Source organism: Numida meleagris, chromosome 7, assembly GCF_002078875.1.
Source record: "Numida meleagris isolate 19003 breed g44 Domestic line chromosome 7, NumMel1.0, whole genome shotgun sequence".
Lineage (NCBI taxonomy): Eukaryota > Metazoa > Chordata > Aves > Galliformes > Numididae > Numida > Numida meleagris.
In genome coordinates this window covers 18,789,467-18,812,060 of record NC_034415.1, presented here as the reverse complement: position 1 = coordinate 18,812,060, position 22,594 = coordinate 18,789,467, and the positions used below count along the sequence as shown (strand labels likewise).

General features: G+C 37.3%; 1 protein-coding gene across 4 annotated transcripts in view; it reads left to right on the top strand.

The window, feature by feature from the left end:
• The window catches only part of DNAJB4 (DnaJ heat shock protein family (Hsp40) member B4), a 28,657-nt gene extending 6,652 nt beyond the window's left edge, over window positions 1–22,005 (top strand). For 2 of the 4 annotated variants that reach the window (XM_021404224.1, XM_021404225.1), the window contains exons 2-4: window positions 10,331–10,616; window positions 13,046–13,620; window positions 15,178–22,005. In XM_021404224.1, the coding sequence (XP_021259899.1) occupies window positions 10,406–10,616; window positions 13,046–13,620; window positions 15,178–15,411 (1,020 nt within the window). In that variant the 5' untranslated portion in view covers window positions 10,331–10,405 and the 3' untranslated portion in view covers window positions 15,412–22,005. Of the gene's footprint in view, window positions 1–3,506; window positions 3,532–3,670; window positions 3,751–10,330; window positions 10,617–13,045; window positions 13,621–15,177 lie in introns of those variants that run through there. The other 2 variants (XM_021404228.1, XM_021404226.1) reach the window with 2 other exon arrangements.

Here is a 22,594-nt window from a genome sequence, read left to right as displayed (position 1 = left end):
TATTTAGTGTAACCATCTCCTTTTGCTTATGTAAGAACAGCAGGATCTTGTGTCTACAGCAAAAAAAAAAAAATGCAAAAATGTTTGTAGTTCCTTATATGGTAATGCATGGTAGCCAAGGAAGATGAAGATTGTTTATAGCAATCAAAAAGAATACAGTGTAGTAGAGAGTCATGTTTTCAAGTGAATTTCTTTGTTTTGCAGTTCCTCTCTTCGAGACTGACAAATTACCACCCCTCCATCCTCCTAAAGAGAAAGAGGGGAAAAAAAACCAACATCTAATATATATTTTTTTAGTATGTAATGTTTTTTTCCCCTCTAATATTAAGTGTTACGATTGTGTCAAACACAAGGGCCAAGAATCTGAAATGAAAGATGCAAGAGCTAAGTTGAACTCTGATTCAAATGAAACATGGGAAATGTAGTCCAATGCCTACTGGGGTCTGGTGAAATTGATAAATAGTACAATTTCAGTGGAGTCAAAACTCTTAAGTCATTTGCCCTATGAGGACAGGCTGAGAGAGTTGAGGCTGTTCAGCCTGAAGTGGAGAAGGCTCTGGGGAGACCTGATAGTGGCCTTTCAGTGTCTGAAGGGCGGATATAAGAAAGAAGGGGACAGACTCTTCAGCAGGATCCATTGTGATAGGACAAGGGGAAATTGTTTCAAACTAGAAGAGGGAAGATTTGGGTTGGGTATAAGGGAAAAGCTTTTGTTATGATAAAGGTGGTGAAGCAATGGCAGAGGTTGCCTGGAGAGAGGTGGTGGATGCTGTGGGGGCCCTGGAGACATTCAAGGTCAGGCTGGACAGGCTCTGAGCAATGTGATCAAGCTGTGGGTGTCCCTGTTCATTGCAGGGGAGTTGGACTAGATGATCTTTAAAGGTCCCTTCCAATTCTATCAATTCTGTTACTCTGTAATTTTTTTTTTTAGGTGCACTGAACTCTCTGCTGCTTGCTGCATTGTTGAGACAACAGTTTGTTAATGATTATTGTTTGGTGGAAGAAACCTCTTAGGACTGTTTTTCTTTGACAGACAGAATTGTTACCATAGTGAATGTAAACATGAAGAAATTGTTACAGCTGGTGTATGTACCCTCCCTTTTCTGTAGGTAAAGACTAAAATACCAGCTGCTGTATACTCCTGCCATTGAAATAGAGAGCCTCTAATTGAGACAGCCTACTCATCCTAGTGTTTCCTGGGTGATAAGGTAGTTGTGATAATTCTATGTAGGTTATTGAAATCTATTACATGCCTTTTCCTAAAATCTTTTTGTCTATTCTAATTTCTTGAAGGAAGATCAGCTAGGGGTACTGTGGAAATTAGCACTGTTTTTCCATTGTTCTTTTCCTGTTGATCAGTACATACCACTATGATTAGGTCAGTTCTCCTGCAGCAGGACTCATTTGGTGAAAGAACTGGCAGAGAGCCAGTCGTGGTTCCCAGGGTCTCTGAGCTGGTTGGCCTCTTGTCCAGTCTCAGCCTGGCCCTAAGCAAGTGTTACTTTGGCTTGTGCCAGCAGGCTCTAATCCCTGGGGTGAATGCTGGACTACAGAAGAAGTTGCATATGAGCTGACTGTTCTGTCTCTATGCCTGTAGGGCAATTTCTGTTTCTTCTGTGCTGCAAGAATATAACTTAATCCAACACTCAGACTGTTTCCTTAAGCCCTACTTTTCTTGAAAATGGTAATAGTGAAACATCTTTATCTAGTCTAACTAAATACCTTGGTTTTTTTTCATCCAAACACTATTGGAAGCAACACCCCTCAATGTTTCACTTAGGTGGAAAACAATGTAAATTGATTATTTTCCAACATTTGCATAATAAACATATGCAGGTATGCAAATAGACTTCTACTCTCATTTTCCTATCTTTTAAAGGTTTTGCGTATGTTTATGTGAGCTGACTGAAAGCCTGTAGGCAATCGATGCTTTGTTTTGTAGGAACTGATAGAAAGGTGGTGGGAGAGAAAGGGGAAGCAGCACGGTTGCTGGTCGTGTTCTGGTTTATTAGTTTCCGGTCAGTTTTAAACAATGTGTTGCTAGTGTATGTACTTTTGAGGAAATACAAATGAATATTAATAGATATGACTTTACTGTTCATACAAAACTATGCTATAGTTATTCTAGCATGCTTTCTTATGATATAGAGTATCCAAACATATTAGTAGAAAAGAATACATTAGTTGGAGCAGAATTTTAGTGCCTGGCTGAACTTGTATGTTTTGACAGGAATTGTGTGCCACTGAGGTAGATTGCAAAGTGGCAATGCTTGCAACAGAAGCTTCTGAACTGGAAAGTCTTATTTATTGCATGGAAGTCACTGAATTACATTGCATTGAGATTTTCATGAATCTAATGAGTTTGTTTGTCATGAGAATGCAGAACTGCTTGTCCATTAAACGATCTGTTTATTCCAGTGACTTGCATTCAGAAGTGGTCTTAAGTAGTTGCTTTAGGCGAAGTGGAGGTAAAGTAAACACCTGATAACTTTTCTTTTCCGCCTTCCTGTTGTCAAGAACTCCTGGTCGGCTTCTCTGTTGAGAAACTTGGGCTAGATCTCTTCTATGGTTGTGGTGTTTTCTGTTTTTCTCTGTAGCGTCCCCCTGAAACTATTTCTGAGTTTACACTGTCCTTTGGCAGGGAGTTCTACTGCTTACAGGATTTCTTAATTTTGTTTTTGAAACTGGCTTCTACTGGTTTCGCTTAGTGGCTCTGGCTTAGGTTGGAGTAGATAAAGAACAGCTCAGTTCATTCACCTTCCTGTGTTCTCTGTCATTCTGTAGATCCCATAGGCCTCTCTGATTTCGTTTCGTCATCTTGTTTTTTTTTTTTAAAGACCAAAGAAGTCAAGCCTTCTCAGTTGTTTCTTATGTGAAAGCATTTTCATATCTTTGACTACTAGATTTTTCTGCTTTCTTTATCTTTAATTGATAAACTTAGTAGTAAATTGTGTGGGACTTGTCAAAATATAACATTTTTCTTGAGTGAAATGGAAATTCAGCTTCCTTACTTCTTTTTTTCTTGTTAACAACAGTAAGGAGACGAAGAAAATCTTTTTCCTTACCAACACAGAGCATTCTTCTGTGTAGATATTTACAAAAGCATGACAGACTTCATAACCCACTGAAGCTTGTGTGTATGGTAAACATGTTGTTAGTAACGTGAAGGAATCTGTTAAGTGTTTTTTATCGCTGGCTATTTTAGTTCTTGATCTATCAACTTGTTTTTGAAGAAGAGGCCTTGTTCAGAAGCTTCTGTGTGGGTGGAAGTTGAAATGAATATTGTCTCTAAGGAGCTGAAAAGAACTTAGGAAATCCTTTATCTGTGGATGAAAATACTTCATGTTTTCTGCAACTGTAGTTGAGATTCTCCTTCTGTTTTTTTCCAAGAGCGCTTGGCTGAAGCAGTTAATCATGCCATTGTGACATAAGCTGAGTTGGTTGAGTTCCAACCGAAACAGTGCATCATAACTGAGTTCTATGAACTTTGCCTGCTTTAAGATGTTGACCCTTCCTTCACAGCAGTGGGAGGTGAAACTTGGAAAATTCTTCCAAGTGTATTTTTGGTCTTCAACTATAGTAGAGATTGTGACTTAGAAGACAAGAATCAGGCATGAGAAAGCAATTCTTTGTTAATGACCTATAAGTTGGCTATGTTGCGAAGAATCAGTATGTGTATAACTAGCAGCCTGCTCACGTTTTTGGTAATCGTTGCAACCATGTTTGGTGTAAAATCTACCTGAGACTTAGGTCAGCTCCCCTTCTGCTTTCCCATGTATTTTCATGTAGGTCATAATTTAAAGAGTGAGAATGATCATTTTCTGGAGAAGAGAACCCAATTCTAGAACTTCATATAGAATAACTGTTCACTGTTCACTGTGGGTTTTGATATGTTGTTACAAACTAAGAAGAAAAATAAATCTGGGAGGTGTTTTTTTTTTTCGTTTGTTCTTTAATTCCTTGCTGACAGTGCCTGTTTTCTTGTGTGTTTTTTTTTTCCAAATAAAATTGAAGGATGCATGAATCATAAGCTTAAAAATTCATTGTGAAATTTTAAGAGTGCATATCTCTGGATGATAGCAGTATATATTCTGAATTTTAACATTTCAACTTTAGCTGTAAATTCATACTGACTCTAAAATGTATATTGAAAGAAACATTTCCCACAAAAGGCCTTAAAAACATCCTTTGGTCTATTGGCAGGATAATATTGTAAGTATTTAGTAAGTAATTTATAAGTAGTGTAGGTATTTTTGAAGCAGATACTACAGGTATACAAATAACTTCTGTTGAAGCTGGGACTTCCGTAACTCAAACATAACAAATTGAATTGTCTTAGAACTTTTGATATCTTAAAATTTAATTTAACATATCTTCTTGAACCAAAAATAATCAGATATTCGCAGACAGTAGTGTCAACTTTTAAATATAGAAAGTATACTAGAGATTTTCCCTATCAAGTACTATGCAACAGCAACTTAGGTATATCTGTAACGTGAATTACTTAAGTCTGTAAATTATGACTACACCTTATCCCCTTATGCCTATTCTTCTTTAATTTGTGAGGAAATAAAAATTCAGTAAGTGTTGTTGATATAAGATTCAACTGTCAGTGAATTGCTTTAAATAGTATTGTTGCGTGTGTCTCAGGAAAGAAATTATGACCTATTTAGTACATGAAAGAAATTATAGCTAATACTTCATGGTGCATTTCAATTTGGATTTTTTATGAACAGAATATTTTGAAGGCACCGTGTATGCCGTACGAAAATATAAAATGAGTGTGCCATTATTTAAGCATGCTGTTTAATGAAGTTAATATTACAATCTATGGCAACTTTGTCATTCTGTGAATAGTTTAAATTTTCTGTGTGGTGTTTCGCTTTCTTTTGTAACTACTTAGATGTAAAATCAAACCCCAGTATCCTTATCTACAGTGAGCTTTCTACTTAAATCACACTAGAAGCATATTTCTGCAGTGAACAGAAGTAAAATTATTAAATTTTGCCCAGGTTGCTCGGAGAGCTGTGGGTGCTCCATCCCTGGAGGCATTCAAGGCCAGTTTGGGTGGGGTCTGAGCAGCCTGATCCGTTCAGTGGGTGGTAACCAGCCCATGGCAGGGTGTTGGAACTAGACCATCTTTAAGGTCCCAGGACATTCTGTGATTCACTCCAGGAAATTTCTGGGCAGTTACTTGGATATGATGTTAATGACTAAATGAAGCCTGCGCCTTTGGTTAGAAAGAACTGTTTACACTCTGGAAGTGTCACTTGTCACGTTTCGTTACATGCATCTACTGTTTCTTCTGTTGCGGACACTGAAGTTTATTTCTGTAGATGAGACCAACTACTGCACGCTTCTGTGGTGAAACACTGCTTAGTGCATTTGTGCATAAGATCTTAGACATACAAACCGCATTCACAGTCCCAAAGCATAAACATAGCTCAGAGAATGGCTACATGCTGTTAAAGGTGGTGAGGAGAAAAGTCATTGCCAGAATGTTAGGAAGATGATGGATGGTCTTACAGAAAACTTACTATTATATACAGATTTGCTTTCTTCAAACCCCTTTTAGGCAGATGTTAATTTATTGCATTCATTCTCATGGGTTTGCAAATACTATACTACTTAATTGTGAACGAGTTTTTTCTGGGTAGAGATTTGGCTCCTCTGCTTTGACATTTATGTGTGCATGTATATTTATAGTTGTGATCTGTCTGGAATTTGCCTTTGTGGTTTTGTTTGCTCGTCAACTTGTTCTGTGATCTAGTCCTGTCTTGCAGTTTTGTCTGAGGTTTTAAGATGTGAGGAATTTATTTTTTAATTTTTTTTAAAAGCCTTAATTGGAAAGAGATATGAGCATTTTTATTCAACTTCAGATATTTCAAGGAATGGTACAGTTCTGCTTAGAAGCTTTTCCTTAAACTAACCTTTTACCTGGTACTAATTTATGGTTAACCTGGAATTTGAAGTCCCAGTCTAATGTACGTCAGTGTGATATACGCAGCATCAGAAGCTGACTTCATTTGATGTTAATGGAATCATATAGTCAAGCGTTGCTAATACCTAGTCTGTATACATGCTTTAGAGTAAAAGCTAATAGGACTATTTGTGTAGAGGATGTCTGAAGAACCTATGTATATATGAATGCTTAACATACTTCTGAAGCAGCAGTTTTCTTTTTCATGCTGAGCATTGTTTCAGAACTTATTTTCATTCATGTCTACCAAATGATGTGCTGTCTGAAAGTATATGAATGTAAAGTACATACAGGCTAATACTTTATAACAGTTGGGATTCATCACATAAGCTGTTTGAGGTATTTCTTCAATATTTGAAATTTCACATGCTGCACAGGCGTTTGAAATATTCAATTTTTTTTTAGTCCTTCCCCACGATGGAATGAGGCATTTGGAAGGAAGAGGAAATTCTACTGGAGTCTAAACTTTGCAGTTAATGTTGATATTTCTTGTAGTATTGTGATCATTGAGCATAGTTTGGCAGAAAACGGTTTTCCAGAATTGACTAAGCAATATTTTCTTAAATGCTATTTGATATGACAGTGATTGAATACAGCTATTGCATCTGACTGTGTAAACAAAAAGCTGATGGTTAATTGATTCTTTATGCAGTATATCATTCAGAAACGTTGATACGGTAGAATGAGGGAGAATGGTAGCTAACTGGCAAATTGTATGGCGCGTGTGAGGTGGTGTCATAGACAAGTTTATTACTGGAGATGTATGTTTGAGAATTTGCTTAGAGCTTGTTCATGAGCATTCTGAATCAAAGCGTTAGATGATTATTTTACTGATTTCTATAGCTACCTAGTTTAGTGGCGTGCTTCTGGAGGCATCAGTGAGTTGCAGGATGCGGTACTGCTGGCTTGTAGCCAAGGCTGGCCTCAGCTCCTTGTATGTGACGTGAGTTCTATCAGGTTGTGTGGTGGTAGTGCTCCTTAGGCAAAATTCATGTACAAGTCCAACTAGAAGGTGAGCTGGCATCCCAGTGTGCTGCACCTAGAATTGTGGGCATGAGCAGGAGGTATGCAAGCAGGGTAGGTACCTCCTGGTATTCCAACCCAAATGCTAACCTCAGAAGAAAGGTGTTACTCTATTGCAAGGACTCTGGGAAGCACTTGCTGACAAAATGCCCAGAGTTGGTCCTCAGAGATTTTGAACTAGAAAGGCAGAAACTTGTAAAGAACTAAATGATCCCATAAATGAATTAATCTGTCCCACCCTAGGTGATCACTTCTTTATCTGTGTACAGGATATTCCTTCAGGCATTAAAAAACCCGAATCATAACTAACTCAACATATGGGAAGCAGAATCTTTACACAGTTAATGTTTTAAAAATAATCGTAATTCTGTGTTTATGGTGACATAGCAGGTAAGATTATAGCATTAAAAACAAATGTAGGAGGTTTTTCAATAACGGTTCTCTTTCCTGTTCACCTGTGTTTATTTGAAGGAGCTGCAGTGCCAGAAGTTCTTGTTATGGACAGTCCACGAAGGATTTTATTGTTAATAATGCTGAAGGGAATGTAGGTTAAATAACAGAAGATCTCTATGATAAAAACATAGAAAGTAAGGAGAGAAAGGAGTGTAGCTTACGGAACCTCGTGTTCCACTTGTCCCATCAAGTAGGCAGTAGAAGTAGCAGTAGTCATTGCTGTGTATCTCACTCAGAATCTTCAATCTTATCATTTTTAGAGAATAACTTACCTAATTAGGGTATAACTTGGCACTAGTGCCAGGGGAGCGTGTTCCTTTCTGTAGGGGGAAAAAGGATGCCTGAACTGTTACTCACTGTGATTGTCAGCAAAATGTCTCGGTGTGACTTCTTAAGTTCTGATGCCTGAGTGGAAGAAGCTTTTGATTTAAGGAGAAATGCTGACTATTGTATCTTTTAATGAAACATGGGAAATTGATTGCTATGTCCTACAAAAATGGCAAGGGGCAGTGTAAGCCGTGCTTATTGCAACTCCTTAGATATTCTTTTGATAATTAAAATAAAAGATAATATTTAATGAAATATTGTCAGCAGGGGAGAAAGTCTTTATACTTTGCTTTTAAATCTAGTGTATACACACTCTGCTACTTCCATTGACCAGAGGTTAGGAAAAACTTAATGGAAGATAAACCTGAGACTAGTCTGAGTTACTGCTGTTCTGACAATTCTATGATACGTTACCATGGTCGCACAAAAAACGTGTGGTCCTTCTCAGTGCACTGCAAGTGTTGTAAGGTGTGATTTCACTGTGGTTGCTCAAACCATGCAATGGGAGCATGGCTGAGCATAGTGACTCCTTGTACTGCTAGTTCTGCAAGAGGACTTAAGGCTGTGCTGAATCTTGTTTTATCAGTAGTGATGAAGTTTGCTATTGTTCTTCAGAGTGACCGTCACTACTGGGTTTAGATGGTGAGTTGTCACATTTGCAGCTATTTCTTGAGCATAATAAAGTTAAAGCTGCCCGCTGAAATGTACGTAAATGAAGTACCTTCTTAGGGAGCAGTAGTATGTTTTGAATGAAATTGGTTTCGGTGTTGTTTTAATTCAACCTGTTATACCCCTCTTGCCTTAAGGATTTGATAGCACAAAAATCCTCAACTTAAGGCATGGATCTACAAGAGGTTATGTGGAATAGTAAATAAACAAAATCAGTGTGTTTTTTTTTAAAGAAAGATAGGGTGAAAAGGGTAATTAGTAGAAGACTAGCTTTATTCCACGTAGAGCTCAACAATAAATTATTCCTTCAGCTGCGTAGAGAATTGATTCTGTAACCTTGTGGCTTCCAGCGTTGCAAAGACTTTAATCAGTCCTTAGAGATTTGGTGACAAACAGATCAGATTTCTCAATGCCCTTTGACTTCTGTTGGATTTGAAATATTAATTACAGGTGTGCAAAATTCATGCCTAAGCAAATCCCATGTACATTGAAGGAGTCTGGCCAAATCTAGCACAGTAAGAAAGAACGGATACAATGTGGGGAATAGGGTGATGACATAGTGGGGGTGAGGTATCTCTTATAGTACTCTCTGTTGTAGAAGAAATTCTCAATCTTCTCTGTTTGGCCTCCTTTTAAGTTAGAGCAGATTCTGGAAAACAGTGTGAGAAGCTGTTTTCTTTAATGGGACAAAACCAGTTAATCTAAAGTTTAGCATTCTCTTCTTGAGTTTGAGGGTCCTTTAGTTGATACATACCCTATAGCAGAGCTATAGGGAAGGTAGTTTGAGTCTAAGAGATGCTTTCTTATGAGTAAGTTCCAGATATGACTAAAATTGGCGTATTGTAATACTATTTTTCTCCAGGAAGGAGTATTTTTCAACCTACAGTAGTGAGTCTTAAAGTTTGTTACCATCCTGACAAACAAGGATAATTTCATAACAACTGAAAGAAATCAGACAGTCTGAAACTACCATTCCCTCTGCAGAGCATTAGGAAACCTTAAAAATTAGAATTTGAACAACATGTTGTAAAAGAGATGTGCAGGAATCAGGTATTTTTCTGTTAGCTTTCATTTGACAGTACTAATATTAGCTGGACATATTGCGATACTCGCATTGGCTTGCTATTGCCAATGAGGGGGGAAGAAAAAATACTCACACATTTGATCTGCTTCTAGTTTTTTTTTTTTTAAGGTTTCTTTCATGTTTGATTTACTGCTTAGTGGTACTTAGCTGCAGTCAACTGCAGTTGAGAGTGGGTTAATTTTATTTTCACAGAAATGCAGTTAGTCTTTCTGAAGCTTTGTAGTTAGCTTAGATGTTAAATACTTCGCAGTCCTTGCTGGAAAGTGTACAAATCCATGTTGATTATATGTTCAGAAGGCAGTTGTACGTACAGCTGTCTACAGAAACAGTGAAGTAAAATGCTGTTACTATTTCATGTGAGTTACTGAATAACCACTGACAAGTGGTTATGTCTTTTAGACCTGGTTGGGTTCATCCCTGCTGGTGAAAGGCACTGCACTGTTAATCGTTTAAACTTTCTCGTTGCTGGAGGAGGGAGGAAATAGTTCAACAGTTTCTGTGTGTGTGCGTGCTTGAGAGCAAATGAACTGTGCGGACTGTTCAGCAGGGGCAGTCTGGGAAGTGACGCCCTGTAGTATTTGTCGTTCTAGAAAGTGCCGGAGACACGTAGTTTAGATGGGAGGACTCTAAAGAGGGCTGTGTCTTGTCCTATGTGTATAATTATTTATAAGTGAGCAATAGTGGAAGGAATGAAATACGGATAGGCTATCTAGTGCTTCTTTAACGTATCAGAGTTTGATTTTTTTTTTTGTATATTTAATTTCCAAATTTGATTGTTATTTTTCCTTCTCTAGCTTCTCTGCATTGCTGAGACACTGGATACTGGTTTCTTTATAACAAGGAAAATCTGAATTCCTGTAACACTGAGGATGGGGAAGGATTATTATTCTATTCTGGGAATTGAAAAAGGGGCTTCTGAAGAAGATATCAAAAAGGCTTACAGAAAGCAAGCCCTTAAATGGCATCCAGATAAGAACAAGTCTGCCCATGCAGAGGAAAAATTCAAGGAGATTGCAGAAGCTTATGAAGTGCTGAGTGATCCCAAAAAGAGAGACATTTATGATCAGTTTGGGGAAGAAGGTATGTATATCTTTGTTATGGTTTGTAAGGGGATACTTTCATTATGTTGGAAGAAACAAACACAGATGATGCATAGAAGCATATGTTGAGTTCTAGGCAATATATCTGTACCACTTCGATATGTCTCAATTTTATTACACTTCTAATGTAAAATGTATTGCACAGTTTTAATGATGATCTAGTTTTAATTTCTTCTGTTAATGTTTTTGTAAGTCCCAAATGCTTTCTTTGCAGGCAGAAAGTCATTGGACTGAAAAAGTTTGTATGACCCATAAATAGCTTTCTAGGATCTCATCTTACTGCCGCCTTCCCTTACTATAGCACTTTTTGAGATGCAGTCAGAGACATGAATTCTGTTTTAAGATTTTGTTAAAGGGCACTCTGCTTGATCTCGGTATGGCAGTCCTGAGCAGAAGCCCAGGTGTCCAGTCTGTAGTTGTCCTTGGCTTCTTGCCTAGGGAGGAAAGAATTTGGCTGATGTCATGAAATACCAGAACAATTTTTTAGCTTTAATTGTAAACAGTGATAACATGCCAAGAGAATGAGGCCTCAGAAATGTCATATTTATCCTAAAATGGTTATCTAGAGAGGATTTTTTTAATTTATTTTTGACCAGCATGACTTTGCCTCAGTCTTATGATTGAATAACAGAGGAGGACGTTAACAACCCTCCCCTTAAATGTATGGTATCAGAAATTCCAGATGAAATCATTATTTCTGTTTTAATAAGGATGTCCACTCATTCATTGCCATTCATTCAACCCTCTATCCCTTTTTTTTTTAAGAGAGAGAAAGAACACCTAGCAGTATTTTGTGTGGGAAGCTGCAGGTTCTTATATGAAATTTGGTCCTCTGTCATCTGTAGGACTTAATGCATTTGTTAAATTAAAAAATTGTTATAAATTCATGTAGAAGGCCCTTAGCTCCTGCAGATGGTGCAGTGTTTTTGTTTTGTTCCACTGCAGGTGTCGAAAGGCTTTAGTGCTGTTTCTGAAACATTGGAACGTTTTAGATACCAGAGGCCTTTGTTGCCTCTTGGTATTCTACCTTCTTGCATTTCTTCCCGTTTCCCACACCTCTTTCCTGTGTATGACTATAAAACTATTTACCTTGTGTTTCCTTGAAATTTTTTTATTCCTGTACAGTAGCTCATCTCAAATGGCTCTCACAAAGATGCATTTTTTTGTCACTTTTCCCAGGCACCTTGAAGTAAAACATAAAGCACGTAGCCTCTAGTCTCCTATCATGCATACTTGAATCTAGAGGTTCAAAACATAAATTTGTTTATTTTGGGTGTAATGTTAAAGGTAGCAATGGTGACTCTGGAAATACCTTTTGATGACTCAGTTGTTCTCTAAGCTTTTCCATTGCTTCAATGAGTATAATTAGTAGTTCTGTGGAAAAGGTGAGGAGGTGGGGTATAGGAAGCCAGGAAACATCAGTGTTTTTTTACAGTGAAGAACCTTGATGTACCTTCAATTTAAAAACTTCTGACCAGCTATTCCAGGAGGTGTCATTCTATTACCACAGATTAGATCCACTGATCTGATTGTTTGCTGTTAACAGTTCTGTGCCACATGAATAGTACTGAACATTGTAAAGTACTTTTAATATGGTATGGTATTGAGAAGGGGGAAAATATCCTTATTCTGATGACTTTCTTAGTTACTGCTGGTAACCAGTATTAGGCTTATGCATAGAAGTTCTAAGCAAAACAGCAAAAAAACCAAACTGTTTCAAACAAAACATGAAAAAAAAAAATTGAACACTGAGTTTCAAACTAAGTGTCCTACAAAAACTTTCAATTTATTTTTGTAGAAGTTTGAGATAGTATTCTGAAACTGTCAGCGCATTAATGCAAAAAATTAGTAGGAGGAAACATGTGGAGTTCATCTATTGAGAAAGGCACTTAAAACGTATCGCAAACCCAGTCAGGAAGTACAAAGGACCAGTCGGTGACAATCATGAGGGAAGTCTTTACCAGGAAGACTTTAAATGTAGATGTCTTCCTAGGGAAGACAGAGGTAGAGCAGAATTATTTGAGAACACTGTGGGTTGTTTTTGTTTTGTTTTTTGTACAGAGACAGTGACAGTTTATAGAAGACTTCTGTATCCAAATAGGGCTGCTTGAGTGTTGTCCTATTCCTTTATCCTCAAAATGAATTGCAAAAAAAACAAAACAACAAAAAAAACAGAAGTAAAGCTAATCAACAACGGATTAGAGTTGAACAACAGAGAATGAGAGAAATATTGTTTGAATTAATAGTTGATATTGAGTGGTTTGGTGACTCCTCATGGAGGAGGAGTCCTACTCTACTCCAAAGACCTTTTCAACTTGTCAGTTCTGATATCTATCATTACACTTTCTGATAAATTGAATATTAGTATAAGCTTTCCTGTTTAACATTTTTCTTATTTGTCTTCTTTAGGTCTGAAAGGAGGAGCTGGAGGACCTGATGGACAGGGTGGTACCTTCCGGTATTCCTTCCATGGTGACCCGCATGCTACATTTGCAGCTTTCTTTGGTGGCACAAATCCTTTTGAGATCTTCTTTGGAAGGAGGATGCCTGGTGGCAGAGACACTGAAGACATGGAGGTGGATGGTGATCCATTTGGATCCTTCACTAGTTTCAGTATGAATGGTTTTCCAAGGGAAAGGAATACAGTGGGTAGCCAGTTACGTCGTAAACAAGATCCCCCTGTAATTCATGAGCTTAAGGTGTCATTGGAAGAGATATATCATGGCTGCACAAAACGAATGAGGATTTCACGTAAGAGGCTGAACCCAGATGGTAGAAGTGTCCGAACAGAAGACAAAATTCTCACTATTGAGATAAAAAGAGGATGGAAAGAAGGCACCAAAATCACTTTTCCAAAAGAAGGTGATGAAACACCCAACACAATTCCAGCTGACATTGTTTTTATCATAAAAGATAAACCTCACTCTCATTTCAAGAGAGATGGATCAAATATTGTCTATCCTGTTAAGATCAGCTTAAGGGAGGTAAGTTTCTCTTTTAGTGTAACACAGTGTTCAAACCTTTTATAATGTGGTACAATAGCTATACAGCAAAAACTAAATGACAGCAGTAGAGTGTTTTCTTCAGTTTTAAGGAAAGCATTTCTCTCCTAAGAATGTGGCTACGGAATGTAGTTATTTATAGTGGAAACACTAGCTGTTTTGATATAAATGGAGAACTATATCAAGCTGTTTACCATAGAGGAGGTGGAGGAGAATGAGGGTGGAAGAGTGAAAGTAAAAGTTGATATGGCTTAAATCTTTGTACTTTACCTTTCTTGATAAACACATATTAGGCTAAATCAATAAATGCATTCCATACAGTACACTTATTTCTTGTGTGATGTGATTGCTGCTTCAATAGAACAAAGTAGACATTTCTTAAATATTTTCAGTGCCAACAAATTCTAAGCCTGCCTTTTTATGTCATAAGTTATTTCAGTGTGATTTCGAAGTAGGTAGAGATTGATTTCATGATGATAAATTATTGAGAACAGGTGTTAAAGGAACTATATATAACAACAAAAATGCTATAGCTTTTTTTTAATTCTGTTCCAAGAACAAAACACACTGGCTTTCAAATGGAAAGAATCAGACAACCAAGGAGAGTTTGTCAGAATCTGAAGCTGTGCAATAGTTGTAATTTAAAAATTAACGTGGCTGTGTGTGTTTTATGTTTTCTCTTAATTAGTATTAGGTGAAGGAACAAGTTTTTACTTGCATTTTGAGCTCTTTGTACATAATATGAGCTCCCTTCTTAAAGGATTCCTATCTAAAAATACATCTGAAGTGAGTGAGACCCTTAAAATAGGGTAAAGGAGGGAGAGAAAACTATTTAATGATGTGGGTAATGCAGTTCCTTCATGGATAAAAGTCTATGTAGATTTATTGCATTGTTATATAATAGTGAATATTTTATCAGTATAGACCAAGTGTGCAGGATCAAGTGAAGCTGGAGGAATCTTTATCAGAGATCTTACCCAATGCTTTGTTTTCATTACTAAAGCAGGAGAAAATCTGATCTTCCTGGTGATGTTTTAATTTTGATACCCCAAAGTAGTGTTTGTTTTTCTTTGACCATCACAAAAGCTCTCCTAAGTTAACTGTCAAATTTGATTGTCTCTACTTAAAGACATGTTGCATCAAATAACACAACGTAAGTTGATGAAGTATTAGAGTAAATCCCTGTGGAATGTGAACAAAAAAATTGAACAGGATTCTAAATTACCAGTTGAAATAGAAAAGTATCTGGAGATTTGCTATTAGAGAGTTGTGAGAAGTGTGTTTGCCCTGTGGTCAATTACCATACTATTTGATAAAGTTATAGAAGGATATATAAGCTCGCTTACTCTTCAGTGGCTATTGCCTAAGATTAGTAAGCCTTGTCAAAATTCAAATAGTGTTACTTCCCTAAGAATATTACATCTCTGCACTTCGCAGTGGAAGTATTTTGTTTACAATGCTAGTCTTCTCTAAATATAATTCAATTGTAGGTACAAAGTTCTGACCATTCCATTTTTTTATGATACAATCTTTCTCTAGGCATTGTGTGGCAGCGCTATCAATGTGCCGACAATAGAAGGAAGAACCATACCCATGACAGTAAATGAAGTTGTAAAGCCTGGGATGAGAAGAAGAATTATAGGATACGGTTTGCCATTTCCTAAAAATCCTGACCAACGTGGAGACTTAATTATAGAGTTTGAAGTAATTTTCCCAGATAACATTTCTCCAGCATCAAAAGAAGTACTTAGGCGAAATCTTCCAGTTTCATAAAATAAAGACTATGTCAGCTGTTTAAGCAGGACACTGGAAATGCAGAAGACTGGCAAGTCTGTGCTTTAAAAGTGCAATGTATAACAACTAGTGGAATATTTGTTGTTTTTTTTGTTTGTGGGTTGGGTGGGGGGAAATACTGTAATGCTGCATGAGAAGAAAAGAGTTAAGTACAAGTCATGCAGATGACTTCTGCAGTATAATTTACAGGGAAAACCACTCATTTTATTTTAGGTCTTCCTAATCAGAAAAGCTTATTCAGTATTTTGCTTAATATAAAGTGTAGTCAGTTCTTACAAAGCCAATGCATATTCCTGATAAAGTACTTGAGCCACCAAGTGCTTTATTTCTTATATCCCTACTCTATCTATAATGTTAACAGTTTATACAGAAATTGGACATAGTAGTGGAAATGTACACATGTGAATATTTTAAATTACAAAGCAGTAAAGATACTGTTTGGCATGTTGCTTTCCATTGCACAAAGCGTAAACTGGAAGAATTGGCTTGGACTCCTAAATTGCCCCCCAGTGAAATGAAAGCATCTTCTTTGTTGCCTCAGAATGTGAGAGAACTACATTGCAAGTCTAGGAAAGGGCATGTAGCTTGAGGAGAAAGTAGCCATTTGTTGTGTAGTTCCTCATGCTTCAGGCAGAACAGCAAGAAAGGATTCTACAAGTACATATACAGCAAGTGTGGGCCTGCTGTCAAATGGGACAGGGAAACTGGGTGACAAATGGAGAAGGTTGAGGTACTCAGTGCCTTCTTTACCTCAATCTTTACCAGTAAAACAGTCTTTACCAGGAGTCCCACCCCCTGAAACTAGAAGGGAATCCTGAAACAAGGAAGAGGTAGTCTCAGTGGTAGTGAACCAAGATAGAGGTGCATTTCAGCCAGATATACAGAAGTCCATGACACCTGCAGAAGTGAATCTAGCTAGTGCCATTGCAAGGCCTCTTAGTTTTGCTTTAAGAAAGGCTTCTGTAGACTGGTAAGAAGCAAGTATCACTCCTATCTTCAAGAAAAACAAGAGAAGACACAAGACTGTCAGCCTTAATGCAGTCCCTGGGAAGATGAGGAAGAGTATCTTCCCAGAAAGCATTTCTGAGCACATGGAAGATAGTAAGGTGATTGAAGAAAGATTTAGAAAAGGGAAATCATCCTTGACCAACTTGATTTCAGTCTACAGTGAGGTGATTAGCTTGATGGACAGTGGGAAAACAGTCTGTGTTCTTTACCTTGACTTTAGTAGGCAAATTGGCGAAGTACAGGATAGATAAGTGGATAGTGAGATGAATTAAAAAGAGACAGAATGAGTGGGCACAGTGGGTTTGTTATCAGTATCACAAAGTCCACTTGGAGGTAAGTCACTAGTGGAGTGCACAAAGGCTGAATACTGTGGCCAGTACAATTCAACATCTTTGCTAAAGACCTGGATGATGGCATGGAATGCACCTTCAGTAAGTTTGCACGTCATACTGAATGGTGAGGAGTGGCTGATAACACCATGTTGATTGTGCTGGTCTTAAGAGGGGCTTTGGTCCAAAGAACTGTACAGAGGAAGAGTCTAATGAGTTAAAAATCTTGCTCCCTGAAGAATTACCTAGGCACCAGTATGGCCTTGGGGCTCACTGTCTGCAAAGCAATTTTGTTGAGAAAGGGCTTTGAGGTCCTGGCAGACAGCAGACTGGCCATGCATCCTTGCTGCAAAACAGGCTGATGGTATCCTGAGTTGCACTGGGAAGCTTTGCAAGCAGAGTGAGGGAGATAATCCTTCTTTCCTACTCCTCACTACTGGGGCTGCATTTGGCATGCTGTGTCCGGTTGTAGTCTCCCAAGTAGAAGGAAGACAGTGGCTTGATGGAACAAGTCTATGAGAGACTGAGAGAACTGGAACTCTTCAGTCTGGAATACAGAAAGCTCAGAGGGATGTTATCAATGTGTGCAAGTATCTGGAAGGAGGGAATGAGGAGAAGGGAGCCAGACTCTTCTCAGTGACACCCAGTGTTTGGACAGGAGGCATGGAGGCAACTTAATACACGTTAAACTCCACTTGAGCACAAGGAAATATTGTTTATTGGGTTTTTTTGTTAGTACGTTTTTACACTGTGAGTGTGGTCACAGAGATTGGAGAGACTATGGAGCCTCCGTCCCTGGAGATTCTCAAAGCCTAACTGAATGCAGTCCTGGACTGCCTGTTCTAGCTGACCATGCTTGAGGAGATTTGGGTGATCCTCAGAGGTCCCTTCCAACCTGAAAGATTCTGTGGACACTGACTTAGCAATTTTCAACAGACAGTGTTAAGGACCACACTCTGCAAATGAGGCTTAGCCCAAAGGTGGGTGGTGCTGATGTGACAGTTTGAATCTATAGAGTAGGTTTTTGTGTGGAAAGATGAATAAAGAACACTGTAGAAGTGTACTGTAGAGCAGATATTTAAAGATCATGCTGATCTCAAGTTCAGACTTGGAAAACAATGCAGATTTTACTTCAGTGAAGGAGAATCCCAGGTCCTATCTAAAGAGAAGTCTACTCAAGGCATAAAATAGGATAGGGGTTGCCCATAAACTTCTACATGCTTGCATTGAGTCTTTTCTGAATATGATTTACTTATCTTTATAGTTAAAAAGTGCATAGGGAAAAGGAAAGCCCTCTGTAATAGTCTAGTTTTATAATATAGTAATAGGGCTGGTTCCCTTCATTTTGGTGGAAGAAATGCTTTGCAGATTTGTTCTTGTTGCTTGAGTTTAAAATCTTAGTAGAGTGCTTTAGCAACAGTTTCAAAGAATGTTTTTCTTCGTAAGAAGAAAATATATAGGATTTGCTGTTAGCCTTTTGACTGTGTAAACTCAGTAGTTACCTGCTTTGTTAGGTAGCTTAAGAAATAGCAGTATTACCTTCATATAAAAATGCTTTTCTGTGGGAAAGTAAATAACATGAAAGTTGGGATTCAATTTACAATAGCTTTTTAATGAGCATAAAAATTCCATTTTTGTTACTCAAAGAAATAGAACTTCTGGGAGATACTGTTCAAATAATTTTTCAACTGCTGATCTCTGTACATTTTCAGTTATAGTCCTACAACTGCAATAGATCTACAAGGAACTAAACAATTGGTGGAGCAGTATCATAAGGGGAAAACTTAACTGCTTAATGTTTATGCATATTGTTAACACTATATTGTTTGTTTAAAAAATTCCCAATATGTTCTGTATTGCATTTCTTATGTGGTTTTTAAGTAAAAAGTGTAAAGTTGTTTTTTCATTTTCTCTCATCTTTTGTTATAATGGCAGAAGCTAAAATCTGTGAAATTTAAGTGTATAATCCTAAAATATGTGTATGTTACTTTAAAAGTTAATGGAATTGAAATTTTGTAATCCAGGATCTTGTAACAATAGTCTAACTTGTTTAAAAAAAAAAACAAAACAAACACCTTTCTGCAACTGAAACTATTTCATGTAACCATTTTCAGGTAAGAAGAGTAGTGTTAAATTGAGGATTTGCAGTATCCTGTGTATATGTACAGTATCCTGTACATATGCCTTTAGAGGCATGTGTACAGCAAACTACTTTTTTTCCCCATTTTCATGCTCAAAATACAGAACTATAGGACTAGTATGATTTTTTTAATGGAGAGATAACAAAGCATACATTTCAAAAAATAGCACGTGGAATTACTTCAGAATGTGAGAGAGAGCATTAATCCAGGATTTGCAAGAAAGAAGCACACTTTTAATACTGAAACATTAAAAGCTATGTTTTAAAAACCACTTGATTATTTTTAGTAAAGGCTATGTGGGAGACAGCAGGTGACTGAGTATTTGCCTCTATCTTTAAATACTAAAATACATGGAAATGAATTAACATTCATGAAGTTGGGAGGACAATGATATTTTTATAGTCTCCCGAGGGTTGTTTAAGTGCCATACACAGCAAAAGCCATTTGGTTATTTCAGAGAAGTTCATTCTTAGACTTTCTGATGTCATGAGGATATTAGCATTCCATTGTTTTATTCCAGTATTCCTTGTATAATTGAAAACTATGTAAAGCCTATTTGTGGTGTGTTGAGGAAGTGCTGTGGCTTTGAGATGGTTTTGAATAATGACCTGTTTTCTTGGTAGGGAAGTAACATGTTTTGTAGCTGGGGTTGGGTCTCTGCTATTATTTTTATCACTTTCGTCTTTTAACTTTGTGGATGCTTACTCCCATTTATTTTTTATGGAGTGGAAGTAGACTTCATTTGTGTGTCCTCTTTTAGCATTCACCCTCTACTTTAAGTGTGACTATCAGTCCAAACATTAGAAACAATGCTGAAAATGAGCAACGTGTATTATGATAGTTGGTGAAATGAGGTTAGCAGTGTTTTGAGTCTCAGGTGTGATAGTTCTAGTATTTTTAGAAGGTGCTCAAAAATCCAGGCGTAGGGAGACATCTCTAAGGTTGATACATAGTACAGTGAGTAAATAAAGATCTGAAAATGGTTGTGTCTTCAATGCCAATGAGCCAAAGCATATCTAAGGAAGTAGTCTATAGTTGGCTTGGTTGTAAAGACACTGGTTGAGCTATGCACATAAAACTGTCTACCTTGCATAGTTTTGCTTAGATACTGGAGGAGAGAATGTCACCAACTTGATCCAGTTGTATTTTGGATAATCTATCAGTGGCTGTGGATTAATTTTTCTGTAGGATCTGTACAAAAATAAAATTGGCACCCTAGGAGGTGGTGATGTATTTGGCCAAGAGTGAGTTCTACTTAGTAGGTGCCACTATCACCATGCTTGTGTAAACCAAATTTACCTTATTTTAATTAGTCATGCTTTGTGTTAATAATATCTTGAGACAAACTGGCTGACGTACATTCTGAGCTAAGAGAAAAACAACAGTGGTTTCCAAAGGTTGTTTTCCTTGGCCTTTACTGAGATTGTATGTCCTTACCCTTATCTACATCCTTTTTTATTCTTTGTCTATATTTATTGAGTGTTTCAAAATGTTTTAATTCCCCAAACCTTTAAGTCTTAAGATGTTTTTTTCTACTTCATAGTGGCTTGGTGTTTATTGAGATCCATTTATTGTGTAAATACTGAAAGTAGAGGGCTACTGTTGCTCCCCTTGTGTCTAGCAACTCTGTGTGCTTGTTTTTTTCCCACTCTAAGTGCTGTCCTACCCAAGCAACAGTCTTGTTAGTCATGCCTGATTGCTTTATCAAGGAGAAGCTATCTTCACGCTTGCTGCCCTCCATGATTAGAAAAATCAATATCCACCGAGCTGGATATTGGTGGACTTTCATAGGATGCTCTCATCTAGTTGCAATTTTTTATGTGCCAGAGGTAAAATATGAATATTTGGTGTGGTATGGCCGTACTCTCAGGAGGCCGGTAAGATCTGGTAGTGGAGTTCATTCCTTTTCTGTCACAGACAAAATTCTGTTCAAGCTCCTGGCTTGAAAATTGTATTTTATCCTCTGTTTTCTCAAACGGTCTTGTTTTGTAGCATGACTAGGAAACTTCAGTTTCATTTCTGTTAATACTTTTTTTATTTAAATAGCTGATCTCAAGGTACTACCACTAAACTTACAAAGAGCAGCTCTGTTTTCTTTCAACCTTAGTTTCATTAGACTAAGCAAGATATAATCCTGTAATATCTTATAAAACAGGTTCTTTGTTCTCTAGTCAAAATCCTTTTAAGCAGTTACTTCATTTAGAATGTGAATGACCAGAAAGATAAGAATTGTTGCGGGTAAGAACTCCTTAAGTCATAGATGCATATATCATTTGTAATGAAACTGTTTTGTATACGCTGCTGGTACATTACAGTAGAACACTGTTGCATTTCATCCTTAGTAGTATGACTCAGCTCTGTTCCAGATGCTTTCTTCACAGGTGTGGCTTTTGCATGCCGTAGTTCTTGCATCCAAAGTGCTATAGCTGAGCAGTGTGATAACCTGCATTGTGCAGTATACTCACAGCATAAAAGGAATATAACCAATTCTTCTCTTTTTAGTGTGTGGTTTTACTTTCTAAAACCATGGCAAATAACGAGTAACATTTTAATTTAAATGATTAACTTTCTGCAGTGTGACTAAAAATGCAATTTAAGTTGTTTTTGTGTCCCAGCTTTCCTGAACCACTGAAAGCTTATTTGAATTCATGACCTAGTTATGAATTCCTTACTTACTGTAATTATTGTGGGCAGATATTTTCCTAGTGGGTACACATTCAAAGAAGCCTGAGAGTAGGACTGCTTATAGTTGGAGAAGATGTCTTGTGCCCATTGTAGGCTTATTTTTCTTTGAGGTTCTCAGCAGTCTTGACTCATTTCTAGGTCCACAGATCACTCAGTCCACACTGGTTAAACCTGAGTGGTTGAAGCTCCTAATTCATGATCAGAATGATATTAATAAATAGCATTTGCAGCTCATCAAAAAACAAGTTCATGTAGCACATGCAAAACAAGCTGTTGAATTTTTCCTAGTGATTTCTTCCCAAAGCTGGAAGCTGTTAATGGTGACAGCGTAGATACTGTCCTAGGTTTGGCTTTAAAGAAAAACATAGCATGTGTGTAGTTTTCTCTTCTGATTTAAGGAAAAAAAAAAACAAAAAGCACTCACCACTTTACTGCTGATGTAAATAATGATAGTATATACATGTTCCATATTGTTTGTATTAACAGTGCGACATAATCTTCAGTTTACTTGGTCAGCTGCGCTGGTTTCTCATCGCTTTTTCTTTCTGTGGTTAAAAGCTGATGCTGTTCTTCCAAGTGGGATGAACTTAGTTCTGGTACAAGTTTAGCTGCCTCTTTCCATCTGTCCTTTAAAGATAGATAGGTGCATGGAAGCTTAACACTTCTGTGAGAGGAGGTTTTGCAACATTGTTAAATTAGGGCTATAGCAATGTCCATCCAGCTAATCTGCTGCTATATATAGAAACTTGCCTGTTTTTGTTTCCATTTAACTGACTTGCTAACATCAGTAATGAACAGCAATTGATGATTTTAACATTGATTCAATTATGGTTTCAGAAGATAAGGAATGAGTTAGTAGAGCTCAAGATTGGTAGGGAGAAGAATTGTATTAGAAAAAAATTAGCGACATTGACATTTTAGTAAGTGGTAAATTGCATGTTTTATAAGAAATAGCTTATTGAAAAATTGCGTAACAGTGAAAAACCAAAGTATCAATGT